This window comes from Etheostoma spectabile, chromosome 24 (genome assembly GCF_008692095.1).
Source record: "Etheostoma spectabile isolate EspeVRDwgs_2016 chromosome 24, UIUC_Espe_1.0, whole genome shotgun sequence".
In the NCBI taxonomy this organism is placed as follows: domain Eukaryota; kingdom Metazoa; phylum Chordata; class Actinopteri; order Perciformes; family Percidae; genus Etheostoma; species Etheostoma spectabile.
The window spans coordinates 3,182,131-3,196,429 of record NC_045756.1 but is presented as its reverse complement, the minus strand read 5'-3'; the positions used below and the strand labels follow the sequence as shown (position 1 = coordinate 3,196,429).

Genomic DNA, 14,299 nt, shown 5'->3' with positions numbered 1-14,299 from the left:
CACACACACACACACACACACACACACACACACACACACACACACACACCTTGCCTCCCAGGAGTGAGTAAAGTGCAGTGGTTCCTGCACTGAGCGAGGAGCTTTGTTTGCAGTCCACTTATAGCTGAACAACAGAAAACAGGCTTTTAGTGGATATTTTGATTTACTGTGAGAAACAATAGCTGTTATTTATACTCTGGTGGATGAAGAATGCAGAAAATACACTGCTGAAAGCTTTGTAAATGCACAACATTGCATGTTAGTGTACATATTCAGTGTGCTATAAATACCGGCTCAGTGTTTTTTGTTGTTCTGATAAACCAGTTGAAGGCTTATGCTAGTTATTGCGTTCTAAAGAATCTCCTCAGGACCGTATGCGCAAGATTTTCAGGCTTCTCTGATTTTAACCGCAAAATGTAGTTGTTAATATGTATTATTGTAAGCAATTTTATGTTTTTGATGTTGTCAAAAACAGCTGGAACTGCCTTATCATTTATCATCAGACACACCCGAGGGCTTATACCATCAGGAAATGTCTTCAATCCCAACGAGCAGTCCTGTCATGCAATATGATGCATCCAAACAAGTGCCTGTGTGCAGTTCCAATGTCGTGCTGGATGTGTTTAAAGCTCAGCAGCCACTGTATCATATTGCAGCACTTAGTTTCCAGCCTGGCCAACATTTTCATCAAAGAAATTCTTTGATGGCACATTCCTCCTCTTATCAAACCGCTCTCGCCATACTTTTGTAACTGCTCTGTTCAACTGTGTTTAATGATGTTGTGTCTTTTCCTGGGTGGGTGTGATGGAGAAAGTGATATCATCAAGAGTTGGCTGTTCATGTTGCTGGTTTGGATGCTTGGCTTAGTGCTAGATTACTCTTTATAGACTAGTCTTTTTTCCGTGCTTTGTTTTCCTGGCTAAACATAATTGCTATGCTCTCCTTAGTAACTGAACAAATTGCCAGTCTTTTCATTTGAAGCAGAGCCAGAGTTATCGCAAAGTTTTAAGATAGTATATTGCTGCTTGTTGTGTTTCATTCACTAAGACTTGTTAAAGGAATAGTTAGGTATTTTGGGAAATAGGCTTATTCTTCTTATTTTCTTGCCAAGAGTTAAATGAGGAGATTGTTACCACTCATGTCTTTACACTTAATATGAAGCTAGAGCCTGGAGACACTTAGCTTAGCTTAGCATAAAGACACAAAGTAGTAGTGTACTAATTAGCACATTGAAGCACAAAAGAACTGTTAATTAGTGAGCTTTATAGGTGCTGGTAGACATTTTTTCACTTTGGACAGAGCCAAGCTAGCGGTTTTGTCCTGGTTTCAATCTTCATGCTAAGCTCCAGGCTCTAGTTTCATATTTAAGACTGATATGAGACCTATATGAGAGTGTTATCAATCTTCTTATCTCCTTCTCAGCAAGAATCCCAGCTATATTCCACAACCATAGCTATTTGATTTGTCATCCAGTTTCTGCTAGCTAGTTTGCTAATACAAACGCATTTTACTTTGCTTTCCGACATCTCCGGTGCATTTTGTAGATTTACATTGTCTCCAACCCATATAAATTTTTCTCTTCTCTTGTTGAGTGGTATGTGAGAATACGTCATATCGGATGTTTCCATTATTCAGATGTTTAGTCTCCACCATGACGCCCCAGCTCCTCCCGGATCAGAGGAATTGCTTGTTAAACCTTGTTGGAGTTGAATAAATCACTGCATACGCAGGACAAGAATAGACCTGACAGGTGTTTAGTAGAGATGCGTATATTCGTGACGCATACGTCGTTGTGAGCGGAGGGTTTCACATGATGGTTTGTGTGTGTGGTAATCCTGTCTGGCCCTTGAATTTCCACTGGCCTTACTTTGCCTCCCTCTCTGGATCAATCCCTCTCCTTTTAATTGGCTGTCTTGTTATCGAAATTTTCTGTCGCGCTCTCGCCCTTTTCCTCTTTGTTTTCTCTCCCTACACTGCTCCACACAGTTTCACCTGTTTTAATGTGATGAATGGGACTGGGCCTCCTGCAAGGCTGCTGGTACTGAACCAGATCAGCCTGTGGTGGTTGGTTGGTAAATCCTGCGAGGAAATGTGGGTCACTAATATCTATTTTTAGCTGTGCAGGCTGGGGGAAAGCCCAGGAAGAGTAGTAAAGGATCCAACAGCAACAATTTGTGGATACCTTGAAGAAAAGCGTAGGAGCGATTAAGACCAAATTGAATCTTCTCACCAATTTTGCTTCATATTAAATTATTTGGATCATCAGGAAAGGTTCTGTTAATGTATTTATCAATGCTTACTAGTAGAGCTTAAACAATTGGTAAAAAGAAATCAACAAAATGAATAAACAACTATTCCACATATTGGGATATACACTTATTTGCTTTCTTGCCAAGACTTGGATGAGAAGATTGATACCACTGTCATGATTGTTCATTAAGCTATTAAGCTGGAGCCAGGACATAATTAGATCAGGGTAGATTCCAGGAAAGAAAACCAGATATAATGTGTTAATTAGTCAAATTCAGAGATCCTTAGATGGGTTTTTAACATCTGACAGAGCCAGGCACCTAACAGTCTCCTGGCTCTAGTTTGTCTTTAGGGGTCAGACATACAGATGTGGTCTTTCAACACAACCTGAAATCTTATCTGTGGGATGGGATTTAGTGGAAATATGAAGCCGTGTGTGACACCTAAGGTCAGTCCTCAGAGAAGGTTGCGTCCTATCTATGTCGGACTCTGTAGAATGTCAGCGAAGAAAGCGTCCACTACAAGTTCACAAAGCCCATGGTGACATCTTAAAATGTATTGTCTTATCTGACAAACAGTCCAAAACAATAAAAAATGATACTCAGTTTACTATCCTAGAAGACTAAAAGAAAACAGAAAATATTCACATTGGAATTGCTGGAGCTAGTGTTTTTTTTTTTTCTCCTTTAAAAAGTGACTCGACTGCAGTTGCAGTATCACTTAATTTTACCCTGATGTGTCTTTTGTAAGTCCTTGTTGTGTTAAACTGGTGATAGACTTCCTAAAGGAGTCCTTAAGCAGTGTGTGATTCAGAGGTATGAAACAGTCGCTATGAGTGTTGATGAGTGTCGGCATGAGAAGCTGTGAATCATGTCTTCCCTGGGAGTTCTCGAGGTACACCTTGGTCCGACACTCTTCCTTATAAGTAATGCCTATTGATTCCCTTTCTCAGACACACACACACAGACACACACACACACACACACACACACACAGAGCATGCTTGTGTTCACCAGCTAGATGGTAATCAGACAAGATTAAGACTTGAGACTTTGTCAACAGTCAAGATGCACTGTACTCAACACCAAGTGGATCCATTCAAAAAACATTTATACATTTTAGATTTTAAAAGTTCCATCTGGAGACATTTAAACCTTTCTGCATGTAAAAGGGCCTCTAACTTTGTTTTGACAAAATATCTCCAGTGCTGCCGTGTAACTGCTTTGGAATGCTAGTTGTCATCCCTGATGATTTGTGAATCTTCGTGTAAGCAACAGTCGTGGCTGGCCTTTTGCTGAGCATTTATCTCTGCTAATACAACAAGAAAATAATGAGGTTGTGCTTACTTTTGTACTCTGTAGGGGATAATTGTTTCATGTGTGTAAAAGGCCTGTTGCATAGGTCTCTGTGGAGAGGCTGAGGGCTTCTTCAATCCGCCTCTCTCATTATTAATGAAGTGGCTTTCATCGTTCAGTTTAAAAAGCAGTCTCCACTCCAATTGAGTGGACTCAAATATGCATTATTCATGTTTGTGTGTATGCTGCATTGTGTAATCAGACATTTGTACCAGCTATATTCTGTCAGAGACAATTATAGTGCGTTCCATTTCCATTCCTCGGAACTCGGAACCCGAAGCTGGGAATGACGTCACACCCGAGTTGAATGCATTCCATTTACAAGTCAGATTTTCATTGTTTTCATCAGCTCTAGCAGGGTTAGCCTTTGTTAGCAATGGCAGTTGTTAACAACGCATTACGCTGTTATTGTACATAAAAACAGCGCAACAACAGAAGATGGACAGCGCTGCATTTACGACTGATTCAGTAAGACACAAATAAGACAGAAATACTTATAACTGTACATTACTACAGCTTTCACAACTGTTGATGCACAGAGCAGCCATGTTGGATTTCTAGCTCGGGGCACTTTGTTGGATAACCAAGTTCCGAGCACAAATGGAACGCACTAATAATCTCCACAGATTCCCAAGTTAAATATAAACTTGATATGATGTTAATCCATTGTTACTTCGATCCATTTTAATTTCCACACAAGTCAAGTCAACCTTCAGGGAATTATATTCTAAATTAATTTTGATTTTAGTTTGACTTAAATCTTAAATCTGCCTACTATTCATGCATTCATTCATGAATAAATGAGTTGCAGACACTCTGGCCCTCTAGCTCACCTAAACGTTAGGTTGCGTCCTCGTAGAGACGTCTTGACCTCTTCACTCTTTGACCTTTTGAACCCAAGTCATGCATTCCACCGTCTGCTTTACAGCTCATCAGATCGCTTGTGATATTTGAGTCTTTCTACAGCAGTGCATGAGGAGATGAGTATTTACAACCTCATTGTCATGTCAAAGGTCAGATGAAACTGAGACAGTTTTCAGTGCTGGACATCATCTACAAGACTGTCCGTGAAAACCTATACCAACAAACCAGCATTTAACGTGTCGTCTCCCATGAATAATAGTGTTGCCATAAATAGAAAATGTTATGTCAAGTTTAGGCTCATCATTTTTGATTTCCACTGCATGATAGCCTTTAAACTGCTTATTACCTGTTTTTTTTATCTTACCATGATTATCCGGTAATAAAGATGTGGAAAAAATAATGGCGCACACATAAATTTTCTTCAGATTTTCTTTCCATCCAGTATATTTGTGGATGCAGTGTTGGTATTCCGTATAGTGAAAATGTTATTGTAGTGTATGAGGATATTTAGCAGCTTCAGAGACTACCTGAGCATTCTGCCTGGGTACTTCCATTGTTCTGCTTTATCTGGTTCTCTGCTGTTTTAACCCCTGAGGCCAGTGGGATGTTCTCTGTCCCAATGCACCATCAGCCTCCTCCTCTACCTCCCAACCCCCTCAGTCTAAAGTGATCATAATGCATCTCCTCTCTGCTAGTGCGAGGCTAATACAATCCTTAAAATAGGATTCTAGAATTGTATTGCATTTTGGCGACAGTGCCTTTGGTTATTGAATGTTCTTGTAGCTGATGGTGGTACATTATCAGTTACCTTCTCACTGGCAAGGGCAGCACTCAGCCGCTCACAGAGCCACGTTAGCAGCTTGTTATTACTGCCGTGTAAAGAGTCCTTATCTTTCTTGCTCTAGCGGCTCTGCTCCGACATCGCTGACCCTCATTATCTGCGGATGCAGTCAGACCCAGACGTCAGCGCATAGCCCAGTTGGCAGCTTGCTCTGTTTACTTTTTCCACTTCCTATCTTCTATTCCCTTTCTCTCTCACATGCATGGAAATAACCTTCCATGTCTTTTGTTAAGCTGACGTCAAAAACAAAAAATAATGCAGCCCCAGCTATAGGAAAATGTTAGTCTGATGCATGTTCAGATGAAAGCTTTCTCTCCTAATATTTTCAATCCTCCGATGCCATCTCTCACCCACATTTCCCCCTTGAGCTACATAGCCATATTGGGCCAAACCCCATTCTACCATTGTGGTTTTGTTATTGTGCATTTGCTAGACCTGCTTAAGTCACCGGGTGTATCTCGGTTCCTTTCATTCTTCCTTTTATTGAAGACGCGAGGAAATCTGTGAATCTAGGAAACCCCTTTAAAGTAAAAAGAGACCTTCTTTTTTTCTCCCACGCATCATCTGAAGAATCATGTGTTTGGCCAGTTTGCACCCACGGGATAAAGGGAATAAATCCCCTACCTACATACATATATGTTAAAAATGTATAAAATACTGTATACAAATACACCGATCTACACCACTGCACGAAAAAGAAATATGGCAAATATATAGAAAACACAATATAGACATTCACAAAAAGTAAAATAAGGTACTCTTTAACTTAAATGTTTTTTTTTTGTTTCCTTCATTTCCAGGATGACAACTGGGGCGAGACCACAACAGCTGTCACGGGCACATCGGAGCACAGCCTCTCTCAGGAGGACATTGTTCGCATCACCAAGGACCTGGAGGACAGCGTGGGGCTGGACTGCCGCCGCTACTTCACCCTGGCCCTGGCCGTGATCCTCGGCCTGCTGGTGTTCCTGACGCCGCTGGCCTTCCTGGTGCTCCCCCACCTCCTCTGGCCAGAGAAGCTGCAGAGCTGCGGCACGGCCTGCGAAGGCCTCTTTATCTCCGTTGCCTTCAAGCTGCTCATACTGCTTCTGGCCGTCTGGGCGTTATTCTTCAGGCCGCCGCGGGCCGGCCTCCCGCGGGTCTTTGTTTTCCGGGCACTGCTTGCCGTGCTGGTGCTGCTCTTTGTGGTTTCCTATTGGCTGTTCTACGGAGTCAGAATACTTGACTCACAGGTGAGCTAAGGGAAGGGAATGCGGGCATTAAATATTATAGCCATCATTGCGTCTAAGTGTACACTGTAACTAAACAACAAAATGTATATATGGAATTTCAAGTCTACAGACAGAAATGTTTTCCAATAGCGGTGGGAGAGGTTTCATTTATTGCAGACACATCCATTTTTAATGCCTTTTTAGAAGCTCAACAAAATCACAAACAACCAAAACACAGATATTTGGTTTCCCCAGTGCTATGTGTTTACTGTGTAAGTCATAATTTCAAATCCCAGTTGGCCCCTTATTCAGAACGCATGTACGAAAACAGACACAGAAACAGGGTCTAAAAAGCTTGCAATCCTTTGAAATGTATCTAAATATTCATATGCTCTACATTTTGTCGTACATGTGTATGATCTCCTTTTTAACCCTGCAGGAGTATTTTATGCTTTGCAAATATCTTCACACATGTTTACTAATTTGCATCTTGTTTGTGTTCTGTATTGTGTACATATATTCCATTAAGAGCTACAAATTACCCCTTAAAACGTCATTCTTCATAGGACGAGAACTACCAGGGCATTGTGCAGTACGCCGTGTCGCTAGTGGACGCTCTGCTCTTCATCCACTACCTGGCCATTGTCCTGCTGGAGCTCCGGCAGCTCCAGCCGTGCTTCTCTGTGTGTGTCACGCGCTCCACAGATGGCGAGATAAGGCACTACAACCTGGGACAGCTCAGGTGAGAAGCCCAGTGTTTGAACTTATAGTCATTTGATGTTGTATCCTCATGTCATTCAAATCATGGCAGACTTGTTAAGTGATTTGTGTAAATGGTCGTTATTGAATTATTACTTATTATTACTATTCAAAGGCTCAGTAATTTCCTAAAACAGCTGGATACTGTACTTTTTAGCTAAGATTACTCCAACAGGTGGGAAAAAGGAATATGGATTAACATATATTAACATATTTGGTGCTTTAGTAGGTATTTTGGGCAGCAGGATGTTGTATGTGGGGTTGAGTCAAAATAAACTGTATGTGTTCATGTCAATGAAGGAACATGTCACACAATGGAGCTCATGGCACAGATGAATAAGAATAATTACACGGCTTTGTTGAATACTCAAATCTGATTGGTCAGTCACGGCATTTGACCGTCTGGTATTTCTTTAAAGCAGAACGCTGCTAAGGACACAGTCCTGATCTTAGACTCCAGGGGACCATTTTTAAACCAATTAAATCCTTTTAAAATCAATATGTTTTGTCAAATTATTGATTTCTTCAGTAAGCAGTAATACATGTAGGATAATGTCCCACAAGCGAGTCGTTAATGCACATTGAACCCCTTTACGTCGGGGTCCTGCATCACCCTGTCAGGGTTCTAATTCACAATAATGCATGGCTTGCTTTACATTATCCCTTACTTAGTGGCAGCTGTTAGCAATGCAAGCAAGGTAGCAGAATACCCAAGTGACCTCTGTTCATGTAGAGATTGAAGGCAGAAGGAGTGAGAGGAAGGGACAAGACAAAAGGTAAAGAGAACTAGGTTGATGTGAGCCACCAGGGGATAGACGATGAGAAAGTGGGGTTGATGAAAGGGAGGGAAAATAGAATGTGTGGGTGAGATGAAGGCAGAAGGAGAAATAGAAACTGGGACACCTCAAGTCAGAGATGGGAAAGGAAGAGGGAACTCACTGGTTACATACTCGGAAATGGGAGGAAAGAATTCATAGAGGAAATTATAGAAACTGAGGGATATGCCTTACTGATAAAGAGTGGTGATCAAGTAGAAAGGGAGATTGACAGTTTAGCAAGAGATGGAAGAAAAGGCAGAGACACAAAGGCTTGTGGACAAAGTGTCTCATTTGGTGAGGAAATTGTGTCAGAAGAAAAAAGGAGGGTGGGGAAGACTTCAGAGAGGAAACTCCTGCAGACAAAGGGCGGAGTACAGAGGAAAGACGCAGGAGACTAAGGCAGGGAGAACGCTATGGGAGGCAGAACTGCAGAATACAGAACGTGGGATTAATAGTTAATGGGCGGTATCTTTAAAGAATCCTAAAATGTATGTGGGAATGAAAGACAGGTTTTTAGCCAAGCAGCTCTCCTGTTGCTCCCTGGTATCAATATGCAGCCCCCATTCTGACATACACTGCTTACAGGCAACTAATAAAACATGATGGATTTATAGACAGACCTCTTTTATGACAGGATAGATGAAATCATATCCTATTTCTGCTCTTATACTAAGGTCTGTATTTTTTTGTAGTGTTGCAGATGGTCTGGTTCATATTTTATGTGCTCTCCACCCAAAGTGTTTAGGGGGTCAGTATGACTGCAGTCAAACCCAGCAAGGACAACTATTTGTACTGAAGACAGTAGAATGACTCTGGCTGTGTTATATACAGTAAAGCTGAATATGGTCATACATATACTCAGGTAAGATATATCTGCAAAAAACAGCCAATATATCTGTGTGGTTGGTGCATGAGTCTAGCTGTACCTGGCATTATTCTTAAGTAATTTATACATACACTCCTTTAAGTAAATCATGGTGCAATAGCTGTAGTATTCTTAGCAACAGTCATTCATGTTTTACACTCACTGGCTCACTCACCAACTGTGTGGCTGTCAGCTGATTAGTAGCATCCAATCATATGCACATGTACAGCATGGCCATTGAAAGTTTTACTGCTGCTTTTAGGCCCATACGCCGTTATTAATGTTTGGTGTTTAGAAAATTCTGACAACAATATATCAGCACATAGTATTTTTACATTGTGACTATTGTTTTTTTCAGATAATTCCCTGGATATATTTAGTTTAAGAAGTAGAATGATTTTCTCAACCCATAATGGTACCTTTTTAGATTTTTTTTTGAAAAATTCAGACTCACCAAAAAGTGAAGAGTAGTGCAATTGTGAAAGCCTTCCAGGCCTCCAGATTTCAAAGCCTGTGTTGTTTGGGCAGTGCCCCGTAATGGACAGCTCACAGACCCTAAGGAATGAACCTGGCTAAGCTGGGTCTTTGCTGCTTTTTTTCTTTCTTTCTTCTCCCTTCTTTGATTACGTCTGCGCAGATACTGAACAGCTTAAATATGCCAGGTGCCAAAAAACAGGAGTACACAGGAGGAGGGGGTTCAAAGAGAATAGGAGGAATGTGGTTGTGGGTGTACAAAGCATGTAATTGATTACATATTAGTCACTGGTCACTGACTCCCAGCTTTGACTCCCATGATGTGTAACTTATGTTTTGTCAGGTGTAAAGAATCTTATATTGATTCTGTTTTTGTTTTTTTTAGCATTGTTTGACTTGCTGAATGTTTTTATTTCTGTAAATAATCCGTAGATTTGAGTTTAAGGTCGGCTGTCCATTTATTGGTTGGTATGGCAATATGTTTTTTTCTGTTACACAAGGTCTTATAGATATGAGAGTAGTTTTTTTTTGCTGAAAATCTGTTTAAGTTTTGCAAGCAATGAGGGTTGATTTAAGGCTTTAGTGCCCAACTTTGATATAAATTAAAGCCATTGCCAAATTAGTTGCTACACATCTAATTAAGACTGAGCTCCACACAACTTTCTCTGTATTTCTCAGTATGGATATGTTCAGAAGATTGTGGCGTCTGGTGACTTTCCTGCACAGAAACTCGAGTGAAGATAACTCTTCTGAAGAGTCCATCATGTTTTTTGTTAATTCTCTGTGTCCTCCTTGGCTACCAGCAACTGCATGAAGTTTTGTTGTCATTACTTAAAATTCCTCATGGGAGCTATAGAAACATACGCAGTATAGCTTTAAGTTGGATTAGTTGGGCTCACAATGGCTTTTCAAAACAGATTTTGCCTGAATGAAAAGGTGCAAGTGCTGGGTAGATTGAATTGTTTTTCCAGCTGTTTGAAGGTCAGGAAGATAAACCTGCTGAAGACACGTGTTAGTGTGGGATGTGTGATTCCATGTTTTGTTTACAGACAGAGAAGGACAGTGGTTTGTTAGGGTAGATAGGGGGAGGTATTTGAGTTAGTATATTCATTTTTATGGTTGTGATACATCTTATGAGGGAGAGCAGTAATTTGTTTCATCTGGCCAGGTCGTCCATAATGTTTTTCAGGAGAGGTGTGAAAGGTTCAATGATATGTGAATACCTAAATACTTGATTATGAAGGTTATTTTAAAAGGGGTGTTCTTATCCTCCGCATTCCAGTGTGTCCACCTTGAAGAATGTAGAATTTCTAATTCTGACCAATTTATAGAATGGCCGGAGAGTTCCCTAAAATTAATTATTAGACTATGAACATCAAGGAGAATCAAGATGTGTAAGGTAAAGAAGTATATCATCTGCACGAGCTAATTCATTTGTATTTATTCACAGGCGGGTCGAAGCCAGTGGTATTATCATTTGGCAAATAAATGCTGTTGTGTGGTGGTGTGTTGTGTGTGGTGTTGTGTTTTGTGTGTGTGTGTGTGTGTGTGTGTGTGTGTGTGTGTGTGTGTGTGTGTGTGTGTGTGTTGGTGTGTGTGTGTGTTGTGTGTGTGTGTGGTGTGTGTGTGTGTGTGTGTGTGTGTGTGTTTGTGTTTTGTGTGTGTGTGTGTGTGTGTTGTGTGTGTTGTGTGTGTGTGTGTGTGTGTGTGTGTGGTGTGGGTGTGTGTGGTTAATGTTTGGTGTGTTCGCCGGCTGCCTTGGGTGTTGTCCTTTGTGAGCTGTGCCGTTCACCTGCTTGGCCAGCAGCAGGCCAGGCCACACTCTGTTGTCCGTCTGTGACTGTAAACACGCTGCTAATTAGTGCTCCCTGCGGACTGGGCCGCAGCATCTGGTCAGCCAGACACACATGCATGGACACGCACAAACATAGACACATGAGTGTCTGTGCATGGGTAATTGCACCACATACATGCTAATGATTCATGCACATGTAGCCACAAACATGAACAATGCATCATTCAGAGAAAGCCAGGCACGAGGGGGGTGTATTTTCTTTGCCAATTTCTCATGTATCTCCTCTACTAACAGGCGCCGGCTGCTGCTCACATTCCTGTTTTTCTGGCATCCATGTTTTGCCTTATCATAATGGGGACCTAACCTGGGCCTTGGGGCCCTGAAGGATTGTCTCGGTGTGCCTGGCCTTTGATGCCAATCTGAAGGCCGGAGGAAACCTTTTTGTCCCCTTATCAGACCTGACAAGTTAAATATGAACGCATTCCTCACAGCCAGAGAGGGTGGGGGTTAAGCACTTTTACTACTGGGGATTTCCCAGTTTTCATTCTGACTGGTCAGTCCTGAGCAGTAACATGAAAGAAGGCAATTGTCTGCTACCTTGGTCTCAATGGGAACTGGTTTCCAAAGTGGTCTGCAGTTACTCTTTATTTCACCTTAAGATGCCGCTACGTAGGCCAGGGCAGCTGCTTGGTTGGAATGGTTGTGTCAAATTTTTGCAAGGCTTAATAATTGATCGAAGTTAGGAAGCGGCAGAAACTCCGATTCAGCAAGTGGCCACTAAACAATGGTCCTGTCTGTCTAAATGCTTGATGCAGGAAGGGGCAGCCTGGGTCTCTTGAGTTAACCGTGGGAGTTTCTATCACTCCTTGGTGCCCCTGTGGCAGAAATGAGCGCTGCCTCCGGCCTTGCTAAATACACCGCCTGATGTGTTGGTTTTCCTACAATGGTCTGTCTTATGAGTGACGCACTGTTGCTGAAATAATCTGAGTATTAAAATGCTGCACTATGCTTGTTGTCTCTTATAGTATTAAATCATCAAACCAGAATTGCTTGGATCATGTAACGGTTTTGCTGTTTGGTGACACATTAATTGTCAATTTGCAAATTGGATATAGTTGTTTTGTATTGTCTAATTTATTATAAATTAGGTCAGTTATGTGTACATTGTACCTTCAGATATCCACTTAATAGAGTAAAACTGTTTCTTGGAACACACTTCAGTATAAAGGCAGCTAAACACAATTGAAGTAGTTGGTCCAAATATTCATTACTTTACTACAGACTGGCTGCCTGGGTGGGTTGTATCTGGCTGTGGTATTTGAAATGACCCATACCTCAATTTAAGGTTTTTTCCAAGGAAGGAATTGAAGTTACACAAGGTCAGAAAGTATCTAGAAGTGCTTTAATCAGTGACTCAGATGTCATGCTGTGGTTCGGCTTTGGGATAATAGGAAGCGCATGCTGCAGGCTAGCATGTGCTGTTGTTCATGTATATTGAGTTAGCTCTCCACGTGGCCTAAAGAATGACACACACAGGGCTCACACACCTATGAATACATCCATACAAGCACATAACGAAAGGGGCCCAGTGTTGAACATTAAAGTTGTGCTCTGGGTCAGTAAACAGCTGTCAACATCTGCTGCCGTCCTATCAGCCAAATGCAGCTCATAAGAACTGGCTTTTGTGGCGTCACAACAGAGCAGTATGCTTTATACTACATTAATATTTTTGCGTTCATTGATTTTATTGGTGACAGTATTACTGTACAAAATTGTAATGGTGAACATGTTTTATCAAACGTTGTCTTCTTAGTAAATCTAGCAGATACGGACTAACATCATTCATTAAGAATCATGTTGGTGTCCGCCTAATGAATAAAAGTCCCATGTTCACTCTTTTTTAGCTCTGTTATATCTAACTAGCTCTTTAGCCGCTAAATGCTATTCTATGTTCACTATCTGGTTGCTATCTTTGTCTGCCTGTCTGTTCGGTGTTGGGCACAAAGTGTACACTACATTTATCAGAGCTTTTTTAAATTGAAAACAGCTGCCTCTAGCACGAGGAAATAATGCTGATGAGAGTTGTGAGAGGCAAAACAGTAGAGCTGCTGGCCATTAAACCGAAACAATGAATTACAAGATAGATAAGCTGAGGGCAACTGCAAAGTCCATAATTCTGTGTGGGTTCATCATTTCGAGCAACTCCCTGTATATTACATGTCAAAAGAAAAGAAAAGAAGATTGCATCAGCTTTGATATGAAGGTATTAGCCTGTTAAGAGAATGAGCATTAATGTAACTTTTGCAAGAGGAAGATTGTGTTACCATAAGTCTTCTTTAAAAACATACTCTTGTCTTTAATCTCTCATGTAGCTCACTTCCAGGAAAACGGAGGCAGCATATTACACAGTGAAAGAGCTGATGATTTATGTTGTATAACGTGAACAATTGGTTTAATAGTGTTGTTATGAAGGACAAGACGTGGCATGCTGTGTGATCCACAGTGTGAAGGATCAGGACGTGGGCTTATTCCCTCTCTTTCATACAGCCTGGTAACGGATGTGAACAGGAAAAACTGAAGCAAAATCACATTTAAGAATTTGGAAACAAAGAAATGCCAAAATCTGATTTGTTGTTTACAGACCGTAGTTCCAGTGAATTGTTGCTCACGTTGCTCTCAGTGTGACATTGTGATGACTCTTTTATTGTGTGTTTCTTTATGTGCTGATACGAGTTATTCTGTGTGAAGTGTTCTGGTTCTCATTCTGTGATTCTGCTGTCACAGCATTAAGGGACTTCTCCACTAAGGCATTAATTGAAGTATTACTGTTAGATGTAAGAGTTCTCAGGTGGTTTCTCATCTCCCCCCTTCTGTCCCCCCTCTCTGTCTATAGTTGCCGTTTCTCTTTTCCTTCATGTTATGTCATGTCACGTTGATATGTCAGGTTTGGTTAATTGTGATAAGTCCTGTTGTTTGTTCTACAAAAAGTAAGCGATTTACATTTGAAAATGTCTCTCTCCTCCTTGCTACCCGGCTCCAACGCCCCCCCCCCCGTCCTCAACAAATA

The 14,299-nt window shown here is 41.2% G+C and overlaps 1 protein-coding gene across 5 annotated transcripts in view; it reads left to right on the top strand.

Annotated features, from left to right (window-relative positions):
• Window positions 1-14,299, top strand: part of LOC116673821 (vang-like protein 1) — a gene marked incomplete at its 5' end in the record, with an annotated part of 66,527 nt that overhangs the window by 44,753 nt on the left and 7,475 nt on the right. For all 5 annotated transcript variants that reach the window (XM_032506151.1, XM_032506146.1, XM_032506147.1 and 2 more), the window contains 2 exon segments: window positions 6,111-6,542; window positions 7,088-7,263. In XM_032506151.1, coding sequence (XP_032362042.1) covers window positions 6,111-6,542; window positions 7,088-7,263 — 608 coding nt within the window.